General features: G+C 45.8%; 5 protein-coding genes across 5 annotated transcripts in view; 2 read left to right on the forward strand and 3 right to left on the reverse strand.

The window, feature by feature from the left end:
* The window catches only part of wdr59 (WD repeat domain 59), a gene marked incomplete at its 5' end in the record, with an annotated part of 24,635 nt that extends 22,502 nt beyond the window's left edge, over nt 1-2,133 (reverse strand). The window contains 4 exons of the mRNA XM_084436861.1: nt 131-216; nt 990-1,125; nt 1,397-1,446; nt 2,080-2,133. Of these exons, the coding sequence (XP_084292987.1) occupies nt 131-216; nt 990-1,125; nt 1,397-1,446; nt 2,080-2,133 (326 nt within the window). The remainder of the gene's footprint in view (nt 1-130; nt 217-989; nt 1,126-1,396; nt 1,447-2,079) is intronic.
* A 98-nt stretch (nt 2,134-2,231) lies between these two features.
* Nucleotides 2,232-5,959, forward strand: nob1 (NIN1 (RPN12) binding protein 1 homolog). Its single transcript, XM_084437124.1, has 9 exons — nt 2,232-2,310; nt 2,528-2,660; nt 2,847-2,980; nt 3,083-3,154; nt 3,338-3,475; nt 4,395-4,691; nt 4,791-4,888; nt 4,971-5,115; nt 5,447-5,959. Exons 1-9 carry the CDS (start codon nt 2,242-2,244, stop codon nt 5,714-5,716), a joined length of 1,356 nt encoding a protein of 451 aa, XP_084293250.1. The 5' UTR covers nt 2,232-2,241; the 3' UTR covers nt 5,717-5,959.
* A 212-nt stretch (nt 5,960-6,171) lies between these two features.
* Nucleotides 6,172-9,702, reverse strand: cog8 (component of oligomeric golgi complex 8). Its single transcript, XM_084436874.1, has 5 exons — nt 9,312-9,702; nt 8,750-8,957; nt 7,349-8,167; nt 6,919-7,087; nt 6,172-6,701 (listed from the first exon to the last, which is right to left on the reverse strand). Exons 1-5 carry the CDS (start codon nt 9,638-9,640, stop codon nt 6,325-6,327), a joined length of 1,902 nt encoding a protein of 633 aa, XP_084293000.1. The 5' UTR covers nt 9,641-9,702; the 3' UTR covers nt 6,172-6,324.
* A 152-nt stretch (nt 9,703-9,854) lies between these two features.
* On the forward strand, nt 9,855-12,131 carry nip7 (NIP7 nucleolar pre-rRNA processing protein). The gene is made up of 5 exons (XM_084436534.1): nt 9,855-9,992; nt 10,540-10,626; nt 10,961-11,099; nt 11,642-11,782; nt 11,998-12,131. Exons 1-5 carry the CDS (start codon nt 9,937-9,939, stop codon nt 12,115-12,117), a joined length of 543 nt encoding a protein of 180 aa, XP_084292660.1. The 5' UTR covers nt 9,855-9,936; the 3' UTR covers nt 12,118-12,131.
* Nucleotides 12,132-12,831: 700 nt separating this feature from the next.
* Nucleotides 12,832-19,774, reverse strand: terfa (telomeric repeat binding factor a). The gene is made up of 11 exons (XM_084436533.1): nt 19,623-19,774; nt 18,338-18,433; nt 18,066-18,196; nt 17,557-17,643; nt 17,314-17,454; nt 17,094-17,197; nt 15,084-15,794; nt 13,888-14,079; nt 13,359-13,444; nt 13,220-13,266; nt 12,832-13,001 (listed from the first exon to the last, which is right to left on the reverse strand). Exons 1-11 carry the CDS (start codon nt 19,771-19,773, stop codon nt 12,843-12,845), a joined length of 1,905 nt encoding a protein of 634 aa, XP_084292659.1. The 5' UTR covers nt 19,774; the 3' UTR covers nt 12,832-12,842.
* Nucleotides 19,775-21,105: the final 1,331 nt, after the last annotated feature.

Raw genomic sequence — 21,105 nt, forward strand, 5'->3', positions numbered from 1 at the left:
TGATGTGTGATGATGATGAGAACCCAATATCATTGCTTCATTACATTTCCAGGGACACGGTCATGTTTATTGATGAAAAAATTAAAACACAATGATTGCAGTTACTGCACTTGTTTCCTCAATGTCTGACCTGATGACCCGTGTGTGACCCTGCAGAGCTGTGTGGACTTCCCCACACCCATCGCGCCAGGTGTACAGATCCACACGCTGGTTACACTGCAATCACAGTAATCTTTACCAGTATGTTATGGCGCCACCATGTGGTCATACAAGGAAGCACAGCATCCAGGTCAATCCTGAGCAAGAGCCCATATTATCTATTAAAGGACAATGCTCGTTTTTGACAACCTGGACCTTATTTACGACATATTATAAGACGTTTGACTCAACGCCTGTTGTGGTTTTTCACATGCCTCTGTAATATGATCTTTAGAAACGTCTTTCGAAACGAAATAGCTACCTCACTTGCACCAGCACGCATGCGCACAGCGCGCAATCGTTGCTCCAGCACTAATGCGCACAGCGCGCAATCGTTGCTCCAGCATGCTGTGCGCATGCGTGCTGGAGCAAGTGAGGAAGCTATTTCGTGTCTAAAGACGTTTCTTAAGATCATATTACAGAGGCATGTGAAAAACCACAACAGGCCTATGCTCTATGTAAGCACAACTAGCGATTCATCAAGACAGATTGATGAAAACAACGTTTCGCGGCAGAAAATAGATTTAGATTAGATTTAGAAACTGCATTCTAAGTGCCCCGACCACCGCCATTACATGGATATACTGGCTCGCGCTGGATTTTAAATGTCTTCTACATGCCTCCGAACTACACCAAAGTTATCTCGGTGAGTCAAACGTCTTATAATATGTCGTAAATAAGGTCCAGGTTGTCAAAAACGAGCATTGTCCTTTAAGTAAATTATTTCTCACAAAAAGAGCAAATCAGTCATCAAGAATTGATTGATTGAATACTGAATGAGAGGGACTCACAGAAGCAGCGAAGAGGTGGGCCTCGGCCCTGTGTGGGTTCCACTGCACCGTCCCCACGTCCCACTTGCTCTGGCGGCTGATTTTACGAGGGGCTTCAGAGGGCGCCTCCAGGTTAACCACGTACAAAAACCTCCGCCTGGAACACAACATCAACCAGGGGAGGATGACTCTCCTAATGCCAGCAATATCACAATGTGATGTATGTAAATGAGGAGTGAGTTGTGTTCCCCGAACACTCCTGCTGTCATCACATTCTCCCTAGGCCCTGCCTGCCTGACAGCTGCTGACTGAGACAACACAGTATATCTGCACACACTGCTTGTGTCCTGGTGAGGAATTTCCAGCTCATAGCAATGTCAGAAGCATTTCCACTGGATGGTGAGGCCCACCCAGACGGTGGTACACACCCAGATAGCACAGCATGACGGCCCAGACAGTCCACGGACATGGCAGTGGCCTGCACATAGAACACATAAAACATGGAGCATTAGCTGCGAAGAAAGCATTGGTCAGACTTTGCAAAGTACAATAAACATGAACATTTCATGTTCAGTAATGGATCATGTTACATATCAAAAATATTAGACAGCCTAGAGTTGCTAAGAGCACCCTAAGACAATATCGTTGAACTTCATATGAAGTGAATATAGACGATACAACAGGAACTTGAAGGAGGTACTATATACTCGTATATATAGAGTATATATATAGAATATATGAATATTATGAATGAGGAGTGTGACTGAGGTGTGTGAATACACAAGACTGGAATTGGGGAGGGGAATTCTCCTGGAGCCCTTAGCACATGTGTAATCATGCTCTAACATACATATAAGCAAACCAAAGATGCATAATCTCGGCTGAGAACAGAGTCTCTGGATCTGGGATGCTGCTGCTTATTTTTAGACAAAAATAAAAAGTGTAGGTCCTGGATAAGGACAGTAGAGACTGGCTATAGCTGACCAGCCTCGGGATGGTGCTTTACAGCAAAAGCACTCACTTTCTCCACCGAAGCCATGTCTCAATATAATAACAACACATTGCAGATTCATTATAAAACACTTCCTTCTTTGATACTGTAGCTCAGTACCTGTGCATCTCTGAACTCAACCACCACATTCTCACTGCTCCAGCGCGCCGCCATCTTCCCTTCAACACCAGCATAACATTACGTCATCACGCACAAATATCCAAGCGACGTCGTCTCTGATTGGTCGAGCAGCTCGGAGAGAGTGTGAGATCTCCATCCAAGATGGCCGCCTCCCTGGTAGACCATGTCGTCGCAGATGCAGGAGCGTTTTTGAAGAAAGCACCTCTTCAGGTGAGGATTATTCACCTTTTAAATGACCAGACATGCTTTTTAGCTGCATGTAAGAGTTAGGAAGCATTTCATGACTGCATCTGTATCTTACACCACTGATCTGGGGTCAGGACCATGTCAGACAAGCTAGTTTTGTTAGCCTATGCTACCTCGCTCCAATAATACATGATACGTTTCTATTCATGTTTATTTGTGACTTTGTATTGTTCTATTTTAGGAAATTGGAAAGAATATCTACAGCCTGAAGGATGTAGTGGATGAGATCCGTGACAAGCCCACCAGGAGGAGCCTGTCCTTCCTGCCCTATCAGCTGATCCTGAAAGAGCCTCATCCAGAACACATCAGATTCGGTGATACTGTCATTCATATAGTTTGATTTGGGATTATTTGTTTATGTAACACACACATTGGTCTTTATGCCCCATATACTGTACGTTATATCCCTCAATCTTTCACTGATTGTCTTGTTTATTCATCATCATCATCATCATCATCCCCATCTTGTTTATTCATGTGTGTGAATAATGTGATTTTAGTGACTGACTTCTCCAAGAAGACGGGAGACTACCCGAGTCTCTCTGCCACAGACATCAAGGTGCTGGCTCTGACCTACCAGCTGGAACTGGAGCATGTTGGTGCCGGCCATCTGAGGAAGGAGCCGGATGTCAAGGTAGAAACAGCATCACCATCCATGTTTGAAAGGTGGTTTAAACGTTTAACTGAAAGATGGGCTATGTTCTACTTCATCTGTGAATCTGTGTGGTGACTTCAGGTCCAAGTGTGCAGCACACAGCGTCACCCAGAGGCTCCAGTGAACGTTACAGGATTCCACTTTCCTTCAAAGGTACTGTTGAAAATGTGACGTAACTAACAGGAAAAATTTATCCATATTAGAGTCTCAAATACCGAATTAGCCTACATAGCAATGCATAGCCATGAGACAAAAACCTTGTGAAATGCAATACGCTAATATCATAGTGCATTTTTGTAATTGTATGAATCCTCCTGCTTTGTTGGGTCCTAACAGAGGCCCATCGGAGGGTCAGTGAGCGGCAGGCAGACTCCTGCACAGACCTCTGCTCCCGCAGAGAATGAAGAGTTCAACTCATTCCAGTTCTGGAGGGACCCTCTGCCGTGCATCGAGGCTGACCTTCTGGAGCTGCTGGTGAGTAGGCAGAACAAAGGAAGCATGGGGACCCCAACATCTACCTGCTAAAGAGGAGAGGAATCCTCAGAGGTCGGGGGTCGATAATTGGGCTTTCCTGTTCACGGGCACGGCTACGCTGCTACATAGGGAAAATAGGCCTGTATCTTTTACATTTAATGGTTGTCTACATAACAGGGGAACATGTCCTAGTTACAAGTGAATGCATTGCAATAAGATTTTTATGCCTCCGCCACGCGATAGCCGGGCCGGAGGCATTATGGTTTCAGGTTGTCCGTCCGTACGGCCGATGTTTGTTAATGCAATATCTCGGGAACGCATTGACGTAATTTCTTCCCCTTTGGTACAAAAATGGCACTCAAGGATGAACTGCTTAGATCTTGGGGGTCAAAGTTCAAGTTCACTGTGACCTCACAAAAGGTGTTTTTGGCCTGATGAACACGATATCTCAAGAACGGCTTGACATAACTTGTACATATTTGGCCAAATGTCCAGTTGGACTTAATTAGATTAATTGGATTCGATTTTAGTATTCAAATGTCAAAGCTCAAGGTCACCGTGACATCACAAAAGGCACTTTTGAACACTAACGCTAGCTAGCTAACGCTAATTCTAATTCTAATGCTAGCGTTAGCTAGTTAGCGTTAGCTAGCTAGCATTAGCGTTAGGGTTAGGTTAGCAGTTAGTCAGGGTTAGGGTTAGTTAGGTTAACTGCAACTGGCATTGTTGGGCGGAGGCATTTAGCCGCTACGCGTTTTTTCTAGTTTCATTCATGAAATCTTTTCATTTCTTGTTATCAAAACTGCTCATCTACATGTCATTCAATGAAGCATCAGTCTTCTCTTCCTGCAGTGTCTGTTGTGTGACAGCATCTCAAATGTGGTTAACTTGCAGTCATCATGTGTGGTTCCACCTGTAGAACATCGAAGGTGTCTCGGTATCAGACAGCCACGGAGCAGAGGTTGAGAAGTTACCTGAAGCAGATAACATCCACATGGTGACGGAGAAGAACAGAGAGTCTGAAGACCTCCCTGAGGAGCTCAGCAGTGACTCAGAGGAGGAGGAGGAGGAAGAGGAGGAGGAGGAAGATGAGGATGATGATGGCGGTGGTTGGATCACTCCTAGCAACATCAAACAGGCTCAGATGGAGACAGGCAACTGGACAATTCCAGCTGATGTTAAAGTGGGCTGTCTGACCACGGATTTTGCCATGCAGGTACTGGGAAGACAGATCCACTGTATTTCTGTCTCTTTTCTGTATATTGGCAATACAATTTTGTTGACTGAGACCAATGTTTATTTTTTATTTTTCCAGAACGTTCTCATTCAAATTGGACTACATGTCCTCTCTGTCAATGGGATGCTTATCAAGCAAGCAAGAAACTACATTCTACGTTGTCATGCCTGTTTCAAGTGAGTGAAACCAAAAACCTCCCAAGTTATCACACTCTCGAATGCATGAACGGAAAATTCACCCTTTGTGTTTTCATTTCAGGACCACGACAAACATGAACAAAGTTTTCTGTCCCCACTGTGGCAACAAGACACTAAAAAAGATCGCTGTGACCGTCAACGAGGACGGCAGCATACAGATGCATCTCTCCAAGAACCCAAAAGTGCTGAACCCTAAAGGGATGAAGGTAAGAGGAAACAAGGCATGGACAAAACCCAGAATTGACAAATAGACCATTGGGTCAGATCCAGAGGTGTAGTGGTAGATACAGAGGTGTAGTGGTAGATACAGAGGTGTAGTGGTAGATACAGAGGTGGGTAAATGCTGTAGAGGGCAGTTTACCCACCTTGTTTCCCCTCATTGATTAATCCAGTTGATCAGAAAACAGGTGAGTAAACTCTCAGCCTCATGTAAAGAGGTGGGTAAACAGGTTCATACCCCTGGTCTGATGTATCAAAATGTTACATCTGTTTCACTGATGCATCCTAACCTGTCCACCCTGCTCTCCTGCCCTGTAGTACTCCCTTCCCCTCCCCCGGGGTGGAAAACACGCCAGCAACCCCCACCTGGTGGAGGACCAGCGCTTCCCCCAGCAGAGGCTGTCCCGCAAGGCCCGCCAGAAGACCGACGTCTTCAACCCAGACTACCTGGCGGGCGGATCGCCCTTCTCCGAGAACGACATCTACAGTCGCGCTGCCAACCTGAACATACGGGATGGTCAGGGCGGAGGGGGCAGGAGACGGGTGAACCCCAACTCATCCCGTAAAAAGTTTGTCAAGAAGAAGTGAGGACACCGCCCCCCACCCCGCTTCCTGTACTACAATCACCTCACCAAGTTAACGCACCGGTCCTGGACCCTGACGAACCACAACGCCGCACATCCACATAAACCAGCAGAGCCAGATTAACTGAATATAATACACACTCATGGTTCTGTACAACTCATCTGATCGTATTTGTTAACCTAATGCCTGGTTCTAATGAGACGTTATACAGGATCTACCATGTTTAAAAAAAGGCAATTAAATTGTGTAAGTAACATTTTGGTAAGAAATAAAACTATTGACATTTTGAATTTTCTTTCTACTGTACACAATAAGCATAAATCAACATGTTGACAACAAATACATGCCACTTCAGTCTTTTGTATTGATTTAATTTATTTAACCTTGTTATATAGAAAGACAGTTTCATATATTACATCCATCATCACCTATGACATGGCATTTACACTGATGCTACATTCACACATATCCAGAAGACGGGAAGAATGATTTAAATTCCCATGATCGGTTCCCATTTATAGACCCTAATCGAATAAAGACACAAAATGCACACCGTCCTGACAACTATGAGAGTGAGGGCCCATGTGTCAGTTTGTAGTAGTATTTGGCCATTACTCTTCAAAGAGCTCGCTATCTGACTCCACCCCTCTGGCCTCGGGGTCGGGTTCATTGAGTATAGCATCCAGCTCACGGTCACAAGTCTCAGTCCACTCACGAGAGAAGGGCTCTGCAGGTTCAGGCACCTCTGGGAGTTTGGGGTCCACTGTTGGTTGAAGCTGTGGTTCTTCTGCAGGTTTCTGGTTGAGGTCACCGCCCCCAGGTGTGGGTTCTGGTTCAGTTGTGGTCAGGCTACTCAGCTCAGCACTGAGGTCCACCTCTGGAGCCACTACTTCTCTCTTGGGCAGAACAAACTCCAGAGGCTCCAGCACCATGTGGACATCAACGCAGCCCAGACCGCCATACTTGTGGACTTGTGTTGGAGGAACCCCTAGAGCACGAGACAAACGATTATTAGTCAGTACACAATAGGATCAGAACTGAATACACTTGCTGGGTTACAACATATAATTTCAGTTTCCTCTTATAATGTTTGTTAAACTGTTAACACAGAACCATATGTGACACTTTAGGAGAGTTTGACAAAAACACAAACCATTCAATCATTATTTTCTACCCTTTTTTAAGCAAAGTAATGCTGTATTTACCCAGTATAAGAGCCAGCTGTGCCGGGGGGAAGAGGACCTGGAGACAGCGGTTCAGGAAAGGCACCATGTCCTCTGCGAAGGCGCAGCAGAACTGGACAAACAGCTCCTTCTCCCTGCTGCTGAAGGCTGACTCCTCAGCTCTGTGGAACACCAGGATGAGCTTGGTCACCTGGAGAGAAGATAGATATAGAACATATGAGAACTGAGGAACCATGCAAACATTGCATTTCACCTATGTGACATAACATATCCCTCACTGCAGGGGACACATTTATCATCTCTGTAATGATAAATGGTGGCATTTAGTTTAGGCTTGAGAAACTGATGCTAGGTAGGTTTACATTAAGGGGCAACATCCAGAAGCCAGAGCCCCATCAACGCTCCACCAAAGGTTGTGATGTCTCTGTTAGAGAAGGCAGTTATGGTATACCTTGAGAAGAGCGTCCTCCAGGTACTTTGTGACCTCCTGGGCCAGGCCTAGGGGGCAGCACAGGCGCAGGTCGTTGAAGGCGGTCAGGATGTTGTTGAGGAAGCAGGCGAGCGGAGGGAAGTCCAGCAGGGTCATGGGCGGCTGCAGGGTGCCCGGCTGGGTACTTGGCGCCACGGGTGGGATGGTGCCACCCAACATGGAGGGCAGAGAGATCAGCGTGTACAGGTTCATGTCCTCCTGGAACTTGTCGACCGCTTCCTGTATGGATTTGCGGAAAGTATCCGTGGCGACTCGCTGGAACATGGGCGCTAGCTGCCCGCGGAAGTCTGCCCCGACCCTGCTGAAGGACAGGCCGAAGTACATGCACTGGCCCAGCAGGGAGTCGAGCCGGCCGCCCACCCCACGCTGGAGGTCCCTCTCCAGGGTCTCCAGGAACTCGGCTACCTGCTGCACCACCCAGCCGTGGAAGATGGCGCTCTCGTTCACCCCCTGCCCACCGGGGGGCAGCGGCGGGTCCTCGTCAGAGAAGATGGCCCGGTACTGGGTGATGATGTCGAAGAGGTGCACGCGGCAGGCCTCGATCGTCTTGGTGATGTGGAAGTAAGGGTCGTCTTTGGGGACGGCGGCCAGGATGGAACGCAGCCAGCTCCCGCGAGCCTGGAGGAACTTGACCCGGAGCTCCGCCTCTGTGAACACGTCCATCCTCCGCAGGTAGCCAATCACGCGCAGGCAGACGGGAAGCTGGGAGTTGCTGCGCAGCTGCTGCAAGAGCTGGTTCAGCATCAGCTGGGCCGACTGACGTACTTCATGGACGATCCCCTGAGGAGGACAAGAGCACCTGTTGAACCTTGGTGTCCTTTATTTTGGTGTGCTGGGACTACTGTGTCTTGTGGTGCCGACAGAGAAATGCAGGTCAACATTCAACGGAATAAGGGAGGGAGTAACAACCCGACAAATGCTACTTATGGTGCTGGCTTAAAGCCATGCACAAAAATCACACCCAGGTAGTGAAGTAAGTAGTAGCAGGTGTATGAGCAATCTCTACCGCCCTCTGCTGGTGTACAATGGCTCTGGTTGCTCCTGATTGGTCTCAATCTCATGCTACGAATGGACTCACACATACATACACACACATACACACACCATACCGCACATACACACACATACACACACACACCATACCGCACACGGACAGACAGACGTCACGTATAGAAGCGGTTGCACTGCTTTAAAATTTGCCATCAATCAAGCCCTTATCATTCTCAGCACTGAGACACTACGTGATACTGTATAAGCTACTAGGACTGTGGCTTCCCACTCACAATGTGCTCAAGTGTGATACATCTATGGCTTCCCAGCTGTATTTCTGTTTCTCTGAGTCTGAGTGTCAGGGAGGGATACCTGAATGACGGGAAGTGACGAGTGCTTCTTCTCCAGTCTCTTGACATAGGCGGCCAGCTCCAGAGCCTCCTCGTAGTAGCCGTTTCGGACACAGGTGTCCATGAGTTGAGGGATCTCCAGGATCTCCAGGATCTCTGTGTGACGGTTCAGCGTGAGGCTGTTCATCCGCCGGCTGGACCCTATCTCCTCCGCCTCCTTCACAAAACCCCTGGTAGCATACAGACAGATAGACTGCAGATGTTTATTATCAATCAATCAATCAAAGCTTTATTTGTATAGCGCATTTCATACCCAGAGGCAACACAATGCGCTTTACAGAGAACAAGGCAGGTGGGCATACGACCCACTCTCTACATATTCCAGAGGGAAGCAAAAGGATAGGAAAAGGATAGACAGATAGACTGCAGATGTTTATTACATGCAGATGTTTATTACATGCAGATGTTTATTACATGCAGATGTTTATTACATGCAGATGTTTATTATATGCAGATCCTGAAACGAGGCTGGACACATGTATTGTATAACTTACTAAAGTGTGATTTGGTGCTGTTATCCTGACCTGCATTTGTCCCCGAAGCCGGGCAGCTTGTGCAGGAGTGTGTTCACGCTGCCCTCCACCCGGCCGAAGCCCTGGTAGATCTCCTCGGTGCAGTCGGCCGTGCGGATGAAGGTCTTGTAGTTGGAGAAGGCCATCTCCCGGGTCTGCTGCAGGATCTGAGCCCTCTCCTCCTCCAGCCGCTCCGGCTCCCGGGTCAGCCTCTCCAGCCCGTAGGAGCTCAGCTCGGACAGGTAGGAGGAGAAGTCCGGCTGGTCCCTCCAGCTGGCCGGGAAGCTGTCTCTGAAGATGGAAGCGAGGATACTCTCGTCTTCCACGTCTACAGATGCCATGTTGGGAAGGTCAGACTGTCACTTCAAACCTGTGTATGGTTCAGAAAGGTGCTCCGGAGTCAACCCCACACAGCAACACGGAGGAAATCATCCAAACATGGGTCTGCTTTACCAGTTTAATGGGAAATATCCTGGAACGAAGACAAAAACAACAGGAACTGCGGCGCTTTCTGATGACGCGATGTAGACTTCCGTCTTCTTTCACTACGACTTCCGTGTTACTTCCGTGTTGCCCCTCGTTGCACGTTGTCGCTGCTTCCTTGAGCTCTGAAGTTTGAACACAGAATTCCCCCAACATGAGGCCGTTAACAGAGGAAGAAACTAAAACCATGTTTGAGAAGCTCTCCAAATAGTAAGATTATTTATATTTATGTAAAACTAAACGTTTTGTGAATGAAGAACGTGTATGGTTGCTTGCTTTCATCCATGGAGGTCCAGCTTGATAAACCAGGTGTTGGTTTAAACTATCTGAGCTGGTTTGATACCACCAAAGCACAGGGATTTCTGAATAATCTCTATTAATTTACTCCCAATACTACGGAAGAGCATTAGGGTCAACAACTGAGTTTATTACTTTTTTAAGATTCTGAGTTCTTTTTTAAGTCTGAATTTCTGAGAAAAAAAGTCTGAATTTCTGAGAAAAAAAGTCAGAAATAACTTCTGAGATTAAAGTCTGAATTTCTGAGATTAAAATCTGAATTTCTGAGAAAAAAAGTCAGAAATAACTTCTGAGAAAAAGGTCTCAATTTCTGACTTTAAACTCAGAAGTTTAAAAAAAATAAAAACCTCTGCTGTTGTCCCTAATGCTCTTCCGTACAATACAGAGTGATATTGGATGTTTACTAGTATGTTGAACTTCCACGATGTTCTCTTCAGAAAAGTCTCACTTGTATTCGCAGTATTGGTGAAAACATCAAACTCCTGGTGGATCGACCTGACGGCTCATATTGCTTCAGACTTCACAATGACCGAGTGTACTACATGAGGTAAAATACACAACACAACACACACCATCCTTGCAAGTGTATGAGTTTATGGTCCGATGTATACAAAGGTGTAGTGCTAAATGTGTCCAAACTTCCCAGTGAGAACATCCTGAAGGTGGCCACTAACATGTGTCCTAACCTCCCAGTGAGAACATCCTGAAGGTGGCCACTAACATGTGTCCATACTTCCCAGTGAGAACATCCTGAAGGTGGCCACTAACATGTGTCCTAACTTCCCAGTGAGAACATCCTGAAGGTGGCCACTAACATGTGTCCTAACTTCCCAGTGAGAACATCCTGAAGGTGGCCACTAACATGTGTCCTAACTTCCCAGTGAGAACATCCTGAAGGTGGCCACTAACATCTCGCGGGACAAGCTGGTGTCTGTGGGCACGTGCTTCGGGAAGTTCTCCAAGACCCAGAAGTTCCGGCTGCACATCACAGCTCTGGACTTCCTGGCCCCCTATGCAAAGGTAGAAGGCTGTGCAAGATGTCATTATCGTTACAAGAGCAGCCTGTCAGTATGGCTGCCATTCACCCTTCTCACACAGCACCACTGTTTTCTAACACGTTGGTTTTTAGAAGACCCTAGTGCCATCAGAGCAGAGTGTGTTCTGGCACTAAGTTGCAAGGCTTTTATCAATCAATCAAAGCTTTATTTGTATAGCGCATTTCATACCCAGAGGCAACACAATGCGCTTTACAGAGAACAAGGGAGGTGGGCAGACGACCCACTCTCTACATATTCCAGAGGGAAGCAAAAAAACAGTAATCACCCGGGGGCCAGATAAGTGAGCTGTTCTTCCCTGACCCCTCTCAACAAGGCGATGGAGCAAGCTCCTGGAGTATGTTTGTCTACCGGCTAAGAACATTTATAAAGCAATACATTACATTAAATTACATTTTCAGAGTAAGAGAGGCTAATAACATCATAGGAGAGACATGGCAAGGTTAGAAGTCATTCATTGCAGACTGATTCCGTTTAGTGAACTCTGTCCTCCTGTCCACCTCCCAGTTCAAGGTGTGGGTGAAGCCTGGTGCTGAGCAGTCCTTCCTCTATGGGAACCATGTGCTCAAGTCTGGCCTGGGGAGGATCACTGAGAACACTGCCCAGTACCAGGGCGTGGTGGTCTACTCCATGGCAGACGTACCCCTGGTGAGTCCAAAACTAGACTGACCTTACTTAAGTATTGCTGTATCTCTTGGAGAATCTTTTTAGTCACTATCCATCAGACAGGCAATGAGCTTCAGTTATCTTCTTTTTTTTATGTTATATTTGCTGTAATCTGTGCTCTCTTGATAACGAGACTGTAGTCTCAATGAGAACCTACATCAATTAAATACATTAAAAAAAAAACAACTGTCTTCCAGGGGTTTGGAGTGGCAGCTAAGACCACCCAGGAGTGCCGAAGGGTGGACCCCTTGTCCATCGTGGTGTTCCACCAGGCCGACATCGGGGAGTTCATCAGGAGCGAAGACACGCTGACCTAAAGTGGATCTTTTAGTTCACACACTGGACCGTCAATCACAGCTGTAACATGCGGTGACGTGCCCTCATCTCACCAGGGGCCAATGAGCGTTGGACAGACTTGTTAGCAGAGACACCGATGAGGGATTGGCCAATCAGAAATCTTTCCAAATCCCTCTTTGAAGATGGAATTCCTCAAAATACAGAACATCCATGTGGAAAAACTTTTCATCTGTTTAATATCACTGCAATTTAGCTGTTCTTCTCTATTAAGGTATACTTTACAATCTATATTTTCTGTGTGTATCTGGTTAGGGCCCGATGGATGGGAGGTTGAGTGCTTCTATTTACTGAAATGTCTAGTCAGGCAATCTCTAAATAAAGAACCACGGCAATTCTGGAATTCCAATGGCAAAATTATCACATCGGTTAAGTCTATTTGAGTGTGGCATAAATAAATGTCTGACTAAAAACAAGTCATACACATCATTTATGAAAATTGGTTTTAATTCGTTCCTGAATTTGCAGGAAAATTAAAAAAAAAACTGACCAAACTTCCAGATAAATTCCATACAAATGATTGTGTCGAGGGCAGGAAGTTCAGGAAGATGCCAGTGGAAAGAAAACGTAAAAGAATGCATCAGGTTATAAAAAAGTTTGATTACAACAATAATCGTCTGAACAGTCCAAACCATCCATGCTCCCTAGGTTTCCTGACGGTGATGTGTACACTTGCATACTCGTCTTCTCACACTATTTTGAGGTTCTTCATGGTCCTCCACCGGTCCTTGATATTGACAGATGTGCGTTCTGAGAAGGGGAACGCCGACTGGATCTTCCCCCAGCGGCCCTCACCATAGGTGGCCACCCCTTTCCTCACCCACTCCGTCTCCTCTTCAGTCCATATCTGCAACCAGACAACACAGCTCTCAGGACGGGCTCACACAGCGCTGTTCTCACCTAAAGCAACGTCCACCTCAGAGACCTGGCTGTGTTTACATGTTTACCTCAGAGACCTGGCTGTGTTTACATGTTTACCTCAGAGACCTGGCTTTGTTTACATGTTTACCTCAGAGACCTGGCTGTGTTTACATGTTTACCTCAGACCTGGCTCAGCTTACTCACCCTTCTCTTGGTGCTGCTTCTCTTTGTGGCGTTAGCGTTGCCAGACCCTTTTGACAGGAAAAAACACAAATGTAATTGTACAGTTAAAAGGCAACAGTTAACAGATAAGGAGCATGTCTTGCGTTTTACATACTATTACCATCTCTAGACGACTCAAAAAGTGATTCTTCATCGCTCCATACAGTCTTGACTCCCTTTCCCTTTGCGCTGTCGAATAGCTGCTTCCTGTACAATGAAATGAATTAGTCAAGTCAGCACAGACAAGGTAAGCTGTTTATAATACTCTTAACAGCTGGGCCACAATTTACATAGCTAAATATAACACTATCTAGTGTCATCTGTCTAGCTAAACATAACACTATATCTAGTGTTTCTCTCCTTTCCAACCTTTCTGTAATTTTCAACTGCTGAAATGCTAAATTTCCCTCTCTGGGGATCAATAAAGTCTTATCTTAACACCATACTGTATCATTTTGATTTTGCCAACAAGTCTGAATCTGAACAAAATGGTCTTCATAGTGAAGTGAACTAAGTGGTCATGGTTTGAAATGTGTTTGAGTTCTCGTTGGTGAAAATTCCAGCCAACCTAAAGCAGTGTCAAAACTAAACAAACCTCAACACGGAGTAAAATGTTATCAGACCAAAACCATGAGCGAACTCATACAGACCACTTTGGGTTGACGTCATCCGTTTTGTCGGCAGATCTCTTTGAGGGGGTGGAGCTACTCTTGGGGGTGGAGCTACTCTGGGGGGTTGAGTCACACTGGCGAGGTGATCTTCTGTGGGCGTGTCTGCTGAGAGGTTGCGCTGAGGAGTCCTCCAGAACAATAACCTCCTCATTGTCACTGTCAGACTCGGACCTGGGAGAAAACAAACTCTGGTCATTCTTCTATCTTCTATTAAATGACCAGTCATACCAGAAAACACTCCGCTTTAACCAGGGATGCAAACTTATCAGGGGTGAACAAGGTGACAAAGAAGTGACCCCTCTCCAGGGGTCTGGGGGCATGCTCCCCCGGGAACATTCATCTGGTCAAATATCAGCTTTAAAATGTGGATTTACAGCTGATTTGAGTATGAGGATATAGGGATTTGTCACATGGTCAACGGAAGGCACTGGCATTTTGATTTTCTCCCATTTCAGGTGCTGGTGTCTCTGTTGCTCCTGCTGTTGGTGTCTCACCTACTGAAACCTGTAGCACACCTTCAAGAGGAGCTGCCTTGATGTAATGGGAAAGCAAATCCAGGCTGCGCTGGGCTGACGTGTCAGACCGTTCCAGGCCAGGCCAGACTGTTCCAGGCCAGACCGTTCCAGGCCAGGCCAGACCGTTCCAGGCCAGGCCAGGCCAGGTATATGGAAACACGGTCCACGCGGAAACACGGCGGCTGTAGCTCAGAAGGGAGAGCGTATGATTGTAGGGTCGGCGGTTCAAATCCTGGCTCCTCCTGTCCACTTGCCCACTTGGACAAAGACACTGAACCCCAAATTGCTCCCAATGAGCAGGCTAGTACCATGCATGGCAGTTGCCGCCATTGGTGTGTGCATGTGTGTGTGAATGAGTGAATGAGAGGCCTTCATTGTAAAGTGCTTTGGATAAAAGTGGTATATAAGTACAGTCCATTTACCACTGCAAATAAAATATCTGACTTTCTACTTGTGACATTCTGTTTCTGACAGTGAGCCAAAAGATTAGGCAGACTCTCGAACCCGCCCCCCCCAAGAAAATCTCATTGGATCTGCACAAATCCTATTTTGGAGATGAAGTTTGCATCCCTGTTCATAAATGTATTCATCAGGTAAGAGATTGAACCAGAGCCAAGAGCCAGTGACACAGGGGGAGACCTGCATGTGCTTTTGACTTACTCGAGGGGGGACGGTCGTTTGCGGCGTAACCGTGTGGGTGTTTTGGGGGTGGGCTGAGGGGTCATCGGGGCCTCCTCACTGCCCCACGGTTCGGCCACCTCCTCCTCCTCCACCACTTGTGCCACCGTGGCCTCGTCTGCTGGACCCGCGTCTGTGGGGCTGCCTGGCGGCCGGGCCGGCTCCTCGGGGTGGGCTACGGGAAGCGCCTCCTGCTCCTGAGAGCCCACCGGCTCCTCCTGGCTCTCCTGGCTGTCTGGATCCATCACCAGCCTGGCTAATGTGTACTGCTGTCTCCTGCTCCTCTGTAGTGGGTGTACCTCCGCAAGGGGGACGTCCTTCACCATGGAGACCTCCTTCAGCATGGGCACCACCACTTCTGCTGGAGAGGCCTGGTCAGCTGCAGAGGCCTGGTCAGCTGGAGAGGCCTGGTCAGCTGGAGAGGCCTGGTCAGCTGGAGAGGCCTGGTCAGCTGGAGAGGCCTGGTCAGCTGGAGAGGCCTCCATAGGGCTGCAGGAGTCTCTCTGGGAGGGCGGGTCCTGCTCTGGCTCGGCGTCCGAGCCCTCCAGGGGACTGGCTGAGAGTTGTAGCGAGACGCTCTGCTCCTCGCCCTCCACCTCCTCCTCCAGCTGGGTGAAGGTCTTCTTCCTCCCGAGCTCCAGCGCCAGAGCAGCGTACGCCGCCCGGAGCGTGGAGCGGTCAATAGGGGGGTCACTGAGGGAGTCAGACAGGGGAGCAGACAGATATGGAGAGACGGGGTGAGACAGACATGGAGAGACGAGGGGAGACAGACATGGAGAGACGAGGGGAGACAGACATGGAGAGACGAGGGGAGACAGACATGGAGAGACGAGGGGAGACAGACATGGAGAGACGAGGGGAGACAGACATGGAGAGACAGACATGGAGAGACGAGGGGAGACAGACATGGAGAGACGAGGGGAGACAGACATGGAGAGACGAGGGGAGACAGACATGGAGAGACGAGGGGAGACAGACATGGAGAGACGAGGGGAGACAGACATGGAGAGACGAGGGGAGACAGACATGGAGAGACGAGGGGAGACAGACATGGAGAGACGAGGGGAGACAGACATGGAGAGACGAGGGGAGACAGACATGGAGAGACGAGGGGAGACAGACATGGAGAGACGAGGGGAGACAGACATGGAGACATGGGGGAGACAGACATGGAGAGACGAGGGAGAGAGCCAGGCCAGTTAGACATGGTAAACTGAGTAAACATGGTAAACTGAGCTGTAGTGCAGCCTAGTGGCATCTGATACAAAGCATAACTGGGTTATGGGTTTGGTGGGGAAAGCATCCCTCACTAAGAAACAGCGCCAGCATAAAGTTTATGAATTAAAATAATTCAATTAAATAAATAATAAATAAATAATAAATAAATATATATAGAAAATTGAACAATAGTATGTAATTACTGTATGTATGTATATATATATATCTTCAGTAATTACATACTATTGTTCAATGAATAGATTTTAAAATAAAGTATAGGCTACATCATTATCAAATCAATAGTAGTAATTAGTTAATTTGCACTAACATATATCAACATATTATATATATTACATTACTTATTAATTGCACGGCCTATATCATGGACACAGACCCAGTCATCCGTGATCGGATGGGATAAGTAGATGAGGATGATACTGATAGACTGCTAGACTATGGATAGCAAAGTGCCAGTTTGGGAACCTTTAAATGTCTAGCTGAGTACCTGGGACTGGAATGAGGAACTGATTAGTGCTGATAAGATATTTTAGGAGCAAGCGATGACAAGAATTCCAGTGTACCTGTACTGGTTACACATGGCAAAATAACACTTTTCTATTCTATAGCTTTTTCAAAAACTTTGTATTTGAACAAGCAACTGAGCTCCCAGACAAGTGGAAGATGAGTTCAGATGTCTGAAGGACAAGTAGGCCGACCTAAAAAAGCTTAATGTGGAGCCCTGAAGTCATGATAAGGGTGTGAGGCTGAGTCTACCTGGTGCTGGGGTTGTCTACAGGAGGCAGGGCTAGAACAACATCCTCCTTACTGTTGGTTCCTTGCTCTGCCGCTTGTCTTTTCTCTATCAGCTGTTTGGCAGCCTGTAATTCACACAGGAAGACACTAGCTGGTTATGGTTAACCAAACATGCAAGCGTGACATGGTTTTCTCTGAATGCTGCTCAGTGTGTTATACGGGAGATAGCATGTTTATGTACCCTGGCCAGGAAGGGAAGCGTGCTTGTAAACAGACTCTCACAGAACTGTAGCATCTCCGCTCTGAACTCCTGGTAGGAGACCTCGTCAAGGACAGCATGACTGGTCCTCTTCCTGCTGACCAGTCCCCTGAAAACGGCTGTCTGTAAAAGAACACGTCAACGATGGAAGAATCTGCTGACATGTTTGTATATGGATGTTCATGTGCTGGATGGCATTTCTAGTTCCAGGTTCTCACTGCTCACCTTTCCCACCATGCTTTTCCCGAAGTGTGTTTTCAAAACCTCCTTTGCTTTGCCAAAGGCCCTGTTCTTGATGCAAATCCTCACCAGCTGCAGAGCAACACAAAAACACAGCATCAAAACAAAATCATCCTTTTTGAATGATGTACATCAAGTTATTAAGTGGGACAATTTCCTTTGCATTGTTCTTTTTAAATTTTAGTTTAGTTTTGCTTTTTGTTTAAATAGTATTTTTTGTTTGTATCTTGTTTTGCACATTAAAAATAAACAATTCAGTTCAATTCAAAACACAGCACCAAAACACCACGTCAAAACAAAAGCATCACGTCAAAAACGTCAAATCAAACTACGCGCCATGTCCCCGGACAGCTCTAGATGGATGGAAGGGAAGTGACCGCACACAGAATAGTTATAGACAACAAAACTAGTTGTTCCGAGTCCCGAGGCAGACATTTCCACCCAGAGTCCTCTGCAGGGCCCGATAAAGAAGAACGCAGTGGAGCCTCACTCACCATCTCTCTGATGGACTTGTGTACTTTCTGGACATCCTGTTGAGGAACAGCTGATTCCTGACTGATGTGGTCCAACAGGCCCAGAGCCGATTCCAGCGGTGTGAAAGATTCCTGGGATTCAAATGAGCAGTCTGTGTGGAGGGGGAGAATATTGTTAATGAGTTAACTCTTCCTTCCAATTGCATTGATAGCTTGATATCAACCTTTTCATATATATTTACTGGTCACGGCCTTCCCTGTTCAGACATGCTGTGTGGTATCATATATCTCACCCAGCTTTTCGCCCTCATTAATTCGGCTGAGAAACTGCACTGCCAGCATCCTCTTGTCAATGTTATGATTAGACTCATACGGTCGCTCCACAAGACCTGGGAAAAGTGAGTGGGGAATTAGTGACGTTAGCTATTAGCCAAGTACTTATGGTGCATTCGTTTGTAGTCGGAGGTGGCAAGTCGCAAGTGGCAAAATACCTACCTCCGACCTGTGTGCATTCGAGCTATATACCATTATATCACAGTTACCTAGTTATATCTATATACCATTATATCACAGTTACCTAGTTATATCTATATACCATTATATCACAGTTACCTAGTTATATCTATATACCATTATATCACAGTTACCTAGTTATATCTATATACCATTATATCACAGTTACCTAGTTATATCTATATACCATTATATCACAGTTACCTAGTTATATCTATATACCATTATATCAGTTACCTAGTTATATCTATATACCATTATATCACAGTTACCTAGTTATATCTATATACCATTATATCAGTTACCTAGTTATATCTATATACCATTATATCACAGTTACCTAGTTATATCTATATACCATTATATCACAGTTACCTAGTTATATCTATATACCATTATATCACAGTTTCCTAGTTATATCTATATACCATTATATCAGTTACCTAGTTATATCTATATACCATTATATCACAGTTACCTAGTTATATCTATATACCATTATATCACAGTTACCTAGTTATATCTATATACCATTATATCACAGTTACCTAGTTATATCTATATACCATTATATCACAGTTACCTAGTTATATCTATATACCATTATATCACAGTCACCTAGTTATATCTATATACCATTATATCAGTTACCTAGTTATATCTATATACCATTATATCACAGTTACCTAGTTATATCTAGTGCATTCGAGCAACTGGGGGCTGAGAAACATCCGAATTCACGACGAGGAAGTGCGAGTTCATGCGGTGTTTTATTTAATCATTCCTAGCAAGTCGCAACTTGCACCTCCCAGATCAAAACGAACGCACCTTAAGTAGCACTAGCTAACCAAGTTGCTACTCACTAGTGCGACTACTCGAGAACATTTTGTGAGCTAGATAAATTACAAGACGACCTGGTTACCAGGAATATGATCAGACTGGCTTGATAACCAGCTACAAGCTCCTCGCAAGAGCAGAACGGGGTAACGAAGTACGTTGGTCAGTTAGCTAGCTAGCTGCTAGCATGCTAACTCTACAGCAAACGTCTTGCTCAGAGCTACTCACTTTGAAGTATGTCCCTGAATTCACAGAAAGGCTTATGCTTCCCCTTTCTAAAAGCAGCGATAGTCTCTGATATGTAATAATCGACTATCCAGCGATTCACTACACTTTCAACTTTTAATTGTATGTCGTTGTTTGCCACTTCTCTTTCCATGTTTTCGTTTACCGCCATGTTTACTTCAAATACCGAGATATACGATCTCCTAGTCGAATGTCATGCGGCTGCGTGCTCATTACACCCATCCACATGGCTTTGCTTTAGCTCTAGACGTCATGACGTCATGACGTCATGACGCTGGGCGACGAGAGCACGGCGTGACAAACGCATGTGATCAGGATTCGAAATCTAAAGTGAAGCCCTATTGAACGGCGCCATCTTGGCATATTTGTAGTCGTTTGGCTATTTCCGGTGGTTTTTGTACTTGCGCAGTTGTGCTTTTCTGTCCTAAGTTCACATTTATGTGAAATGCAATGAAATGAAAACCGGCTTGCATATTAACCTGTTTTTGTCAAATATATCCATTGGAGACATTTTTTTATCCAGGCATCTTAGTTTTAACAGGTTAATTATAGCTGAAGATGTTTTGTTTGCTAGTAGATGGTATTCATTCCGTTCGCGATAACGTTATTGCAGCCAGGCTAAATTCCTCCAGGGAGCCAGTGACCGGCGAGTTGAAGAGCTTCACTCCCCGCCAGCAGGAGCTTTGGCCGCGGCTACCGCATCTCAGATAACCCGCTGAGTTCGTGGCTGCTATTTCACACTCGCCCTTGATCAATCCCAATACCGATCCATGGTAATCATGAATCCTGGGGGCCTGGTTAATAATGAATCCTGGGATCTGGGAAACAGGTCAATTAATAGGACAAACGCGACACCTACCGGTAGTGTCATGATACAATTTCAGTTCACTACAGCTTTTCAAATCGTTCACTCACTCCCTATTCACTATGCAGTGTTCCCCTATAGTGAACTACATAGGGAACGATTAAATGGTTTTAATGATTAAGATTCATATTCAGATTTTATTTGTCACATGTATTGTACATGTGATTATGACATGTTACTACCGGCTCCATGATGTACCAATTCTTTTTTTTTTCTTTCTTTCTTTTTTTTCTTTTTTTTTTTTTACAAGTAATTACAAATAACACAAAAACTATATAAAAGGGCATGGATGTATTATGTACAGGCTATGAATATAAATATTCTTGGGGGGATATATTGTCATCTGTCATAAATGATGACTCATAATAGTGACACTACACTAGATACTATATCACAGAGTTATACAGTTAAAATAGACCCTTTTTAGACTTGGTTTTAAAATGGGTTTTGGACGATCAGATCATAAGTGGACAGCGAGACACCATCGTTTACACCAGTGTTAGGGTTAGGGTTACACCAGTGTTAGGGTTAGGGTTAGGGTTAGACCAGGGTTAGGGTTAGACCAGGGTTAGGGTTAGGGTTAGACCAGGGTTAGGGTTA

Source organism: Borostomias antarcticus, assembly GCF_949987555.1.
Source record: "Borostomias antarcticus genome assembly, chromosome: 4".
NCBI classification, from domain to species: Eukaryota; Metazoa; Chordata; class Actinopteri; order Stomiiformes; family Stomiidae; genus Borostomias; species Borostomias antarcticus.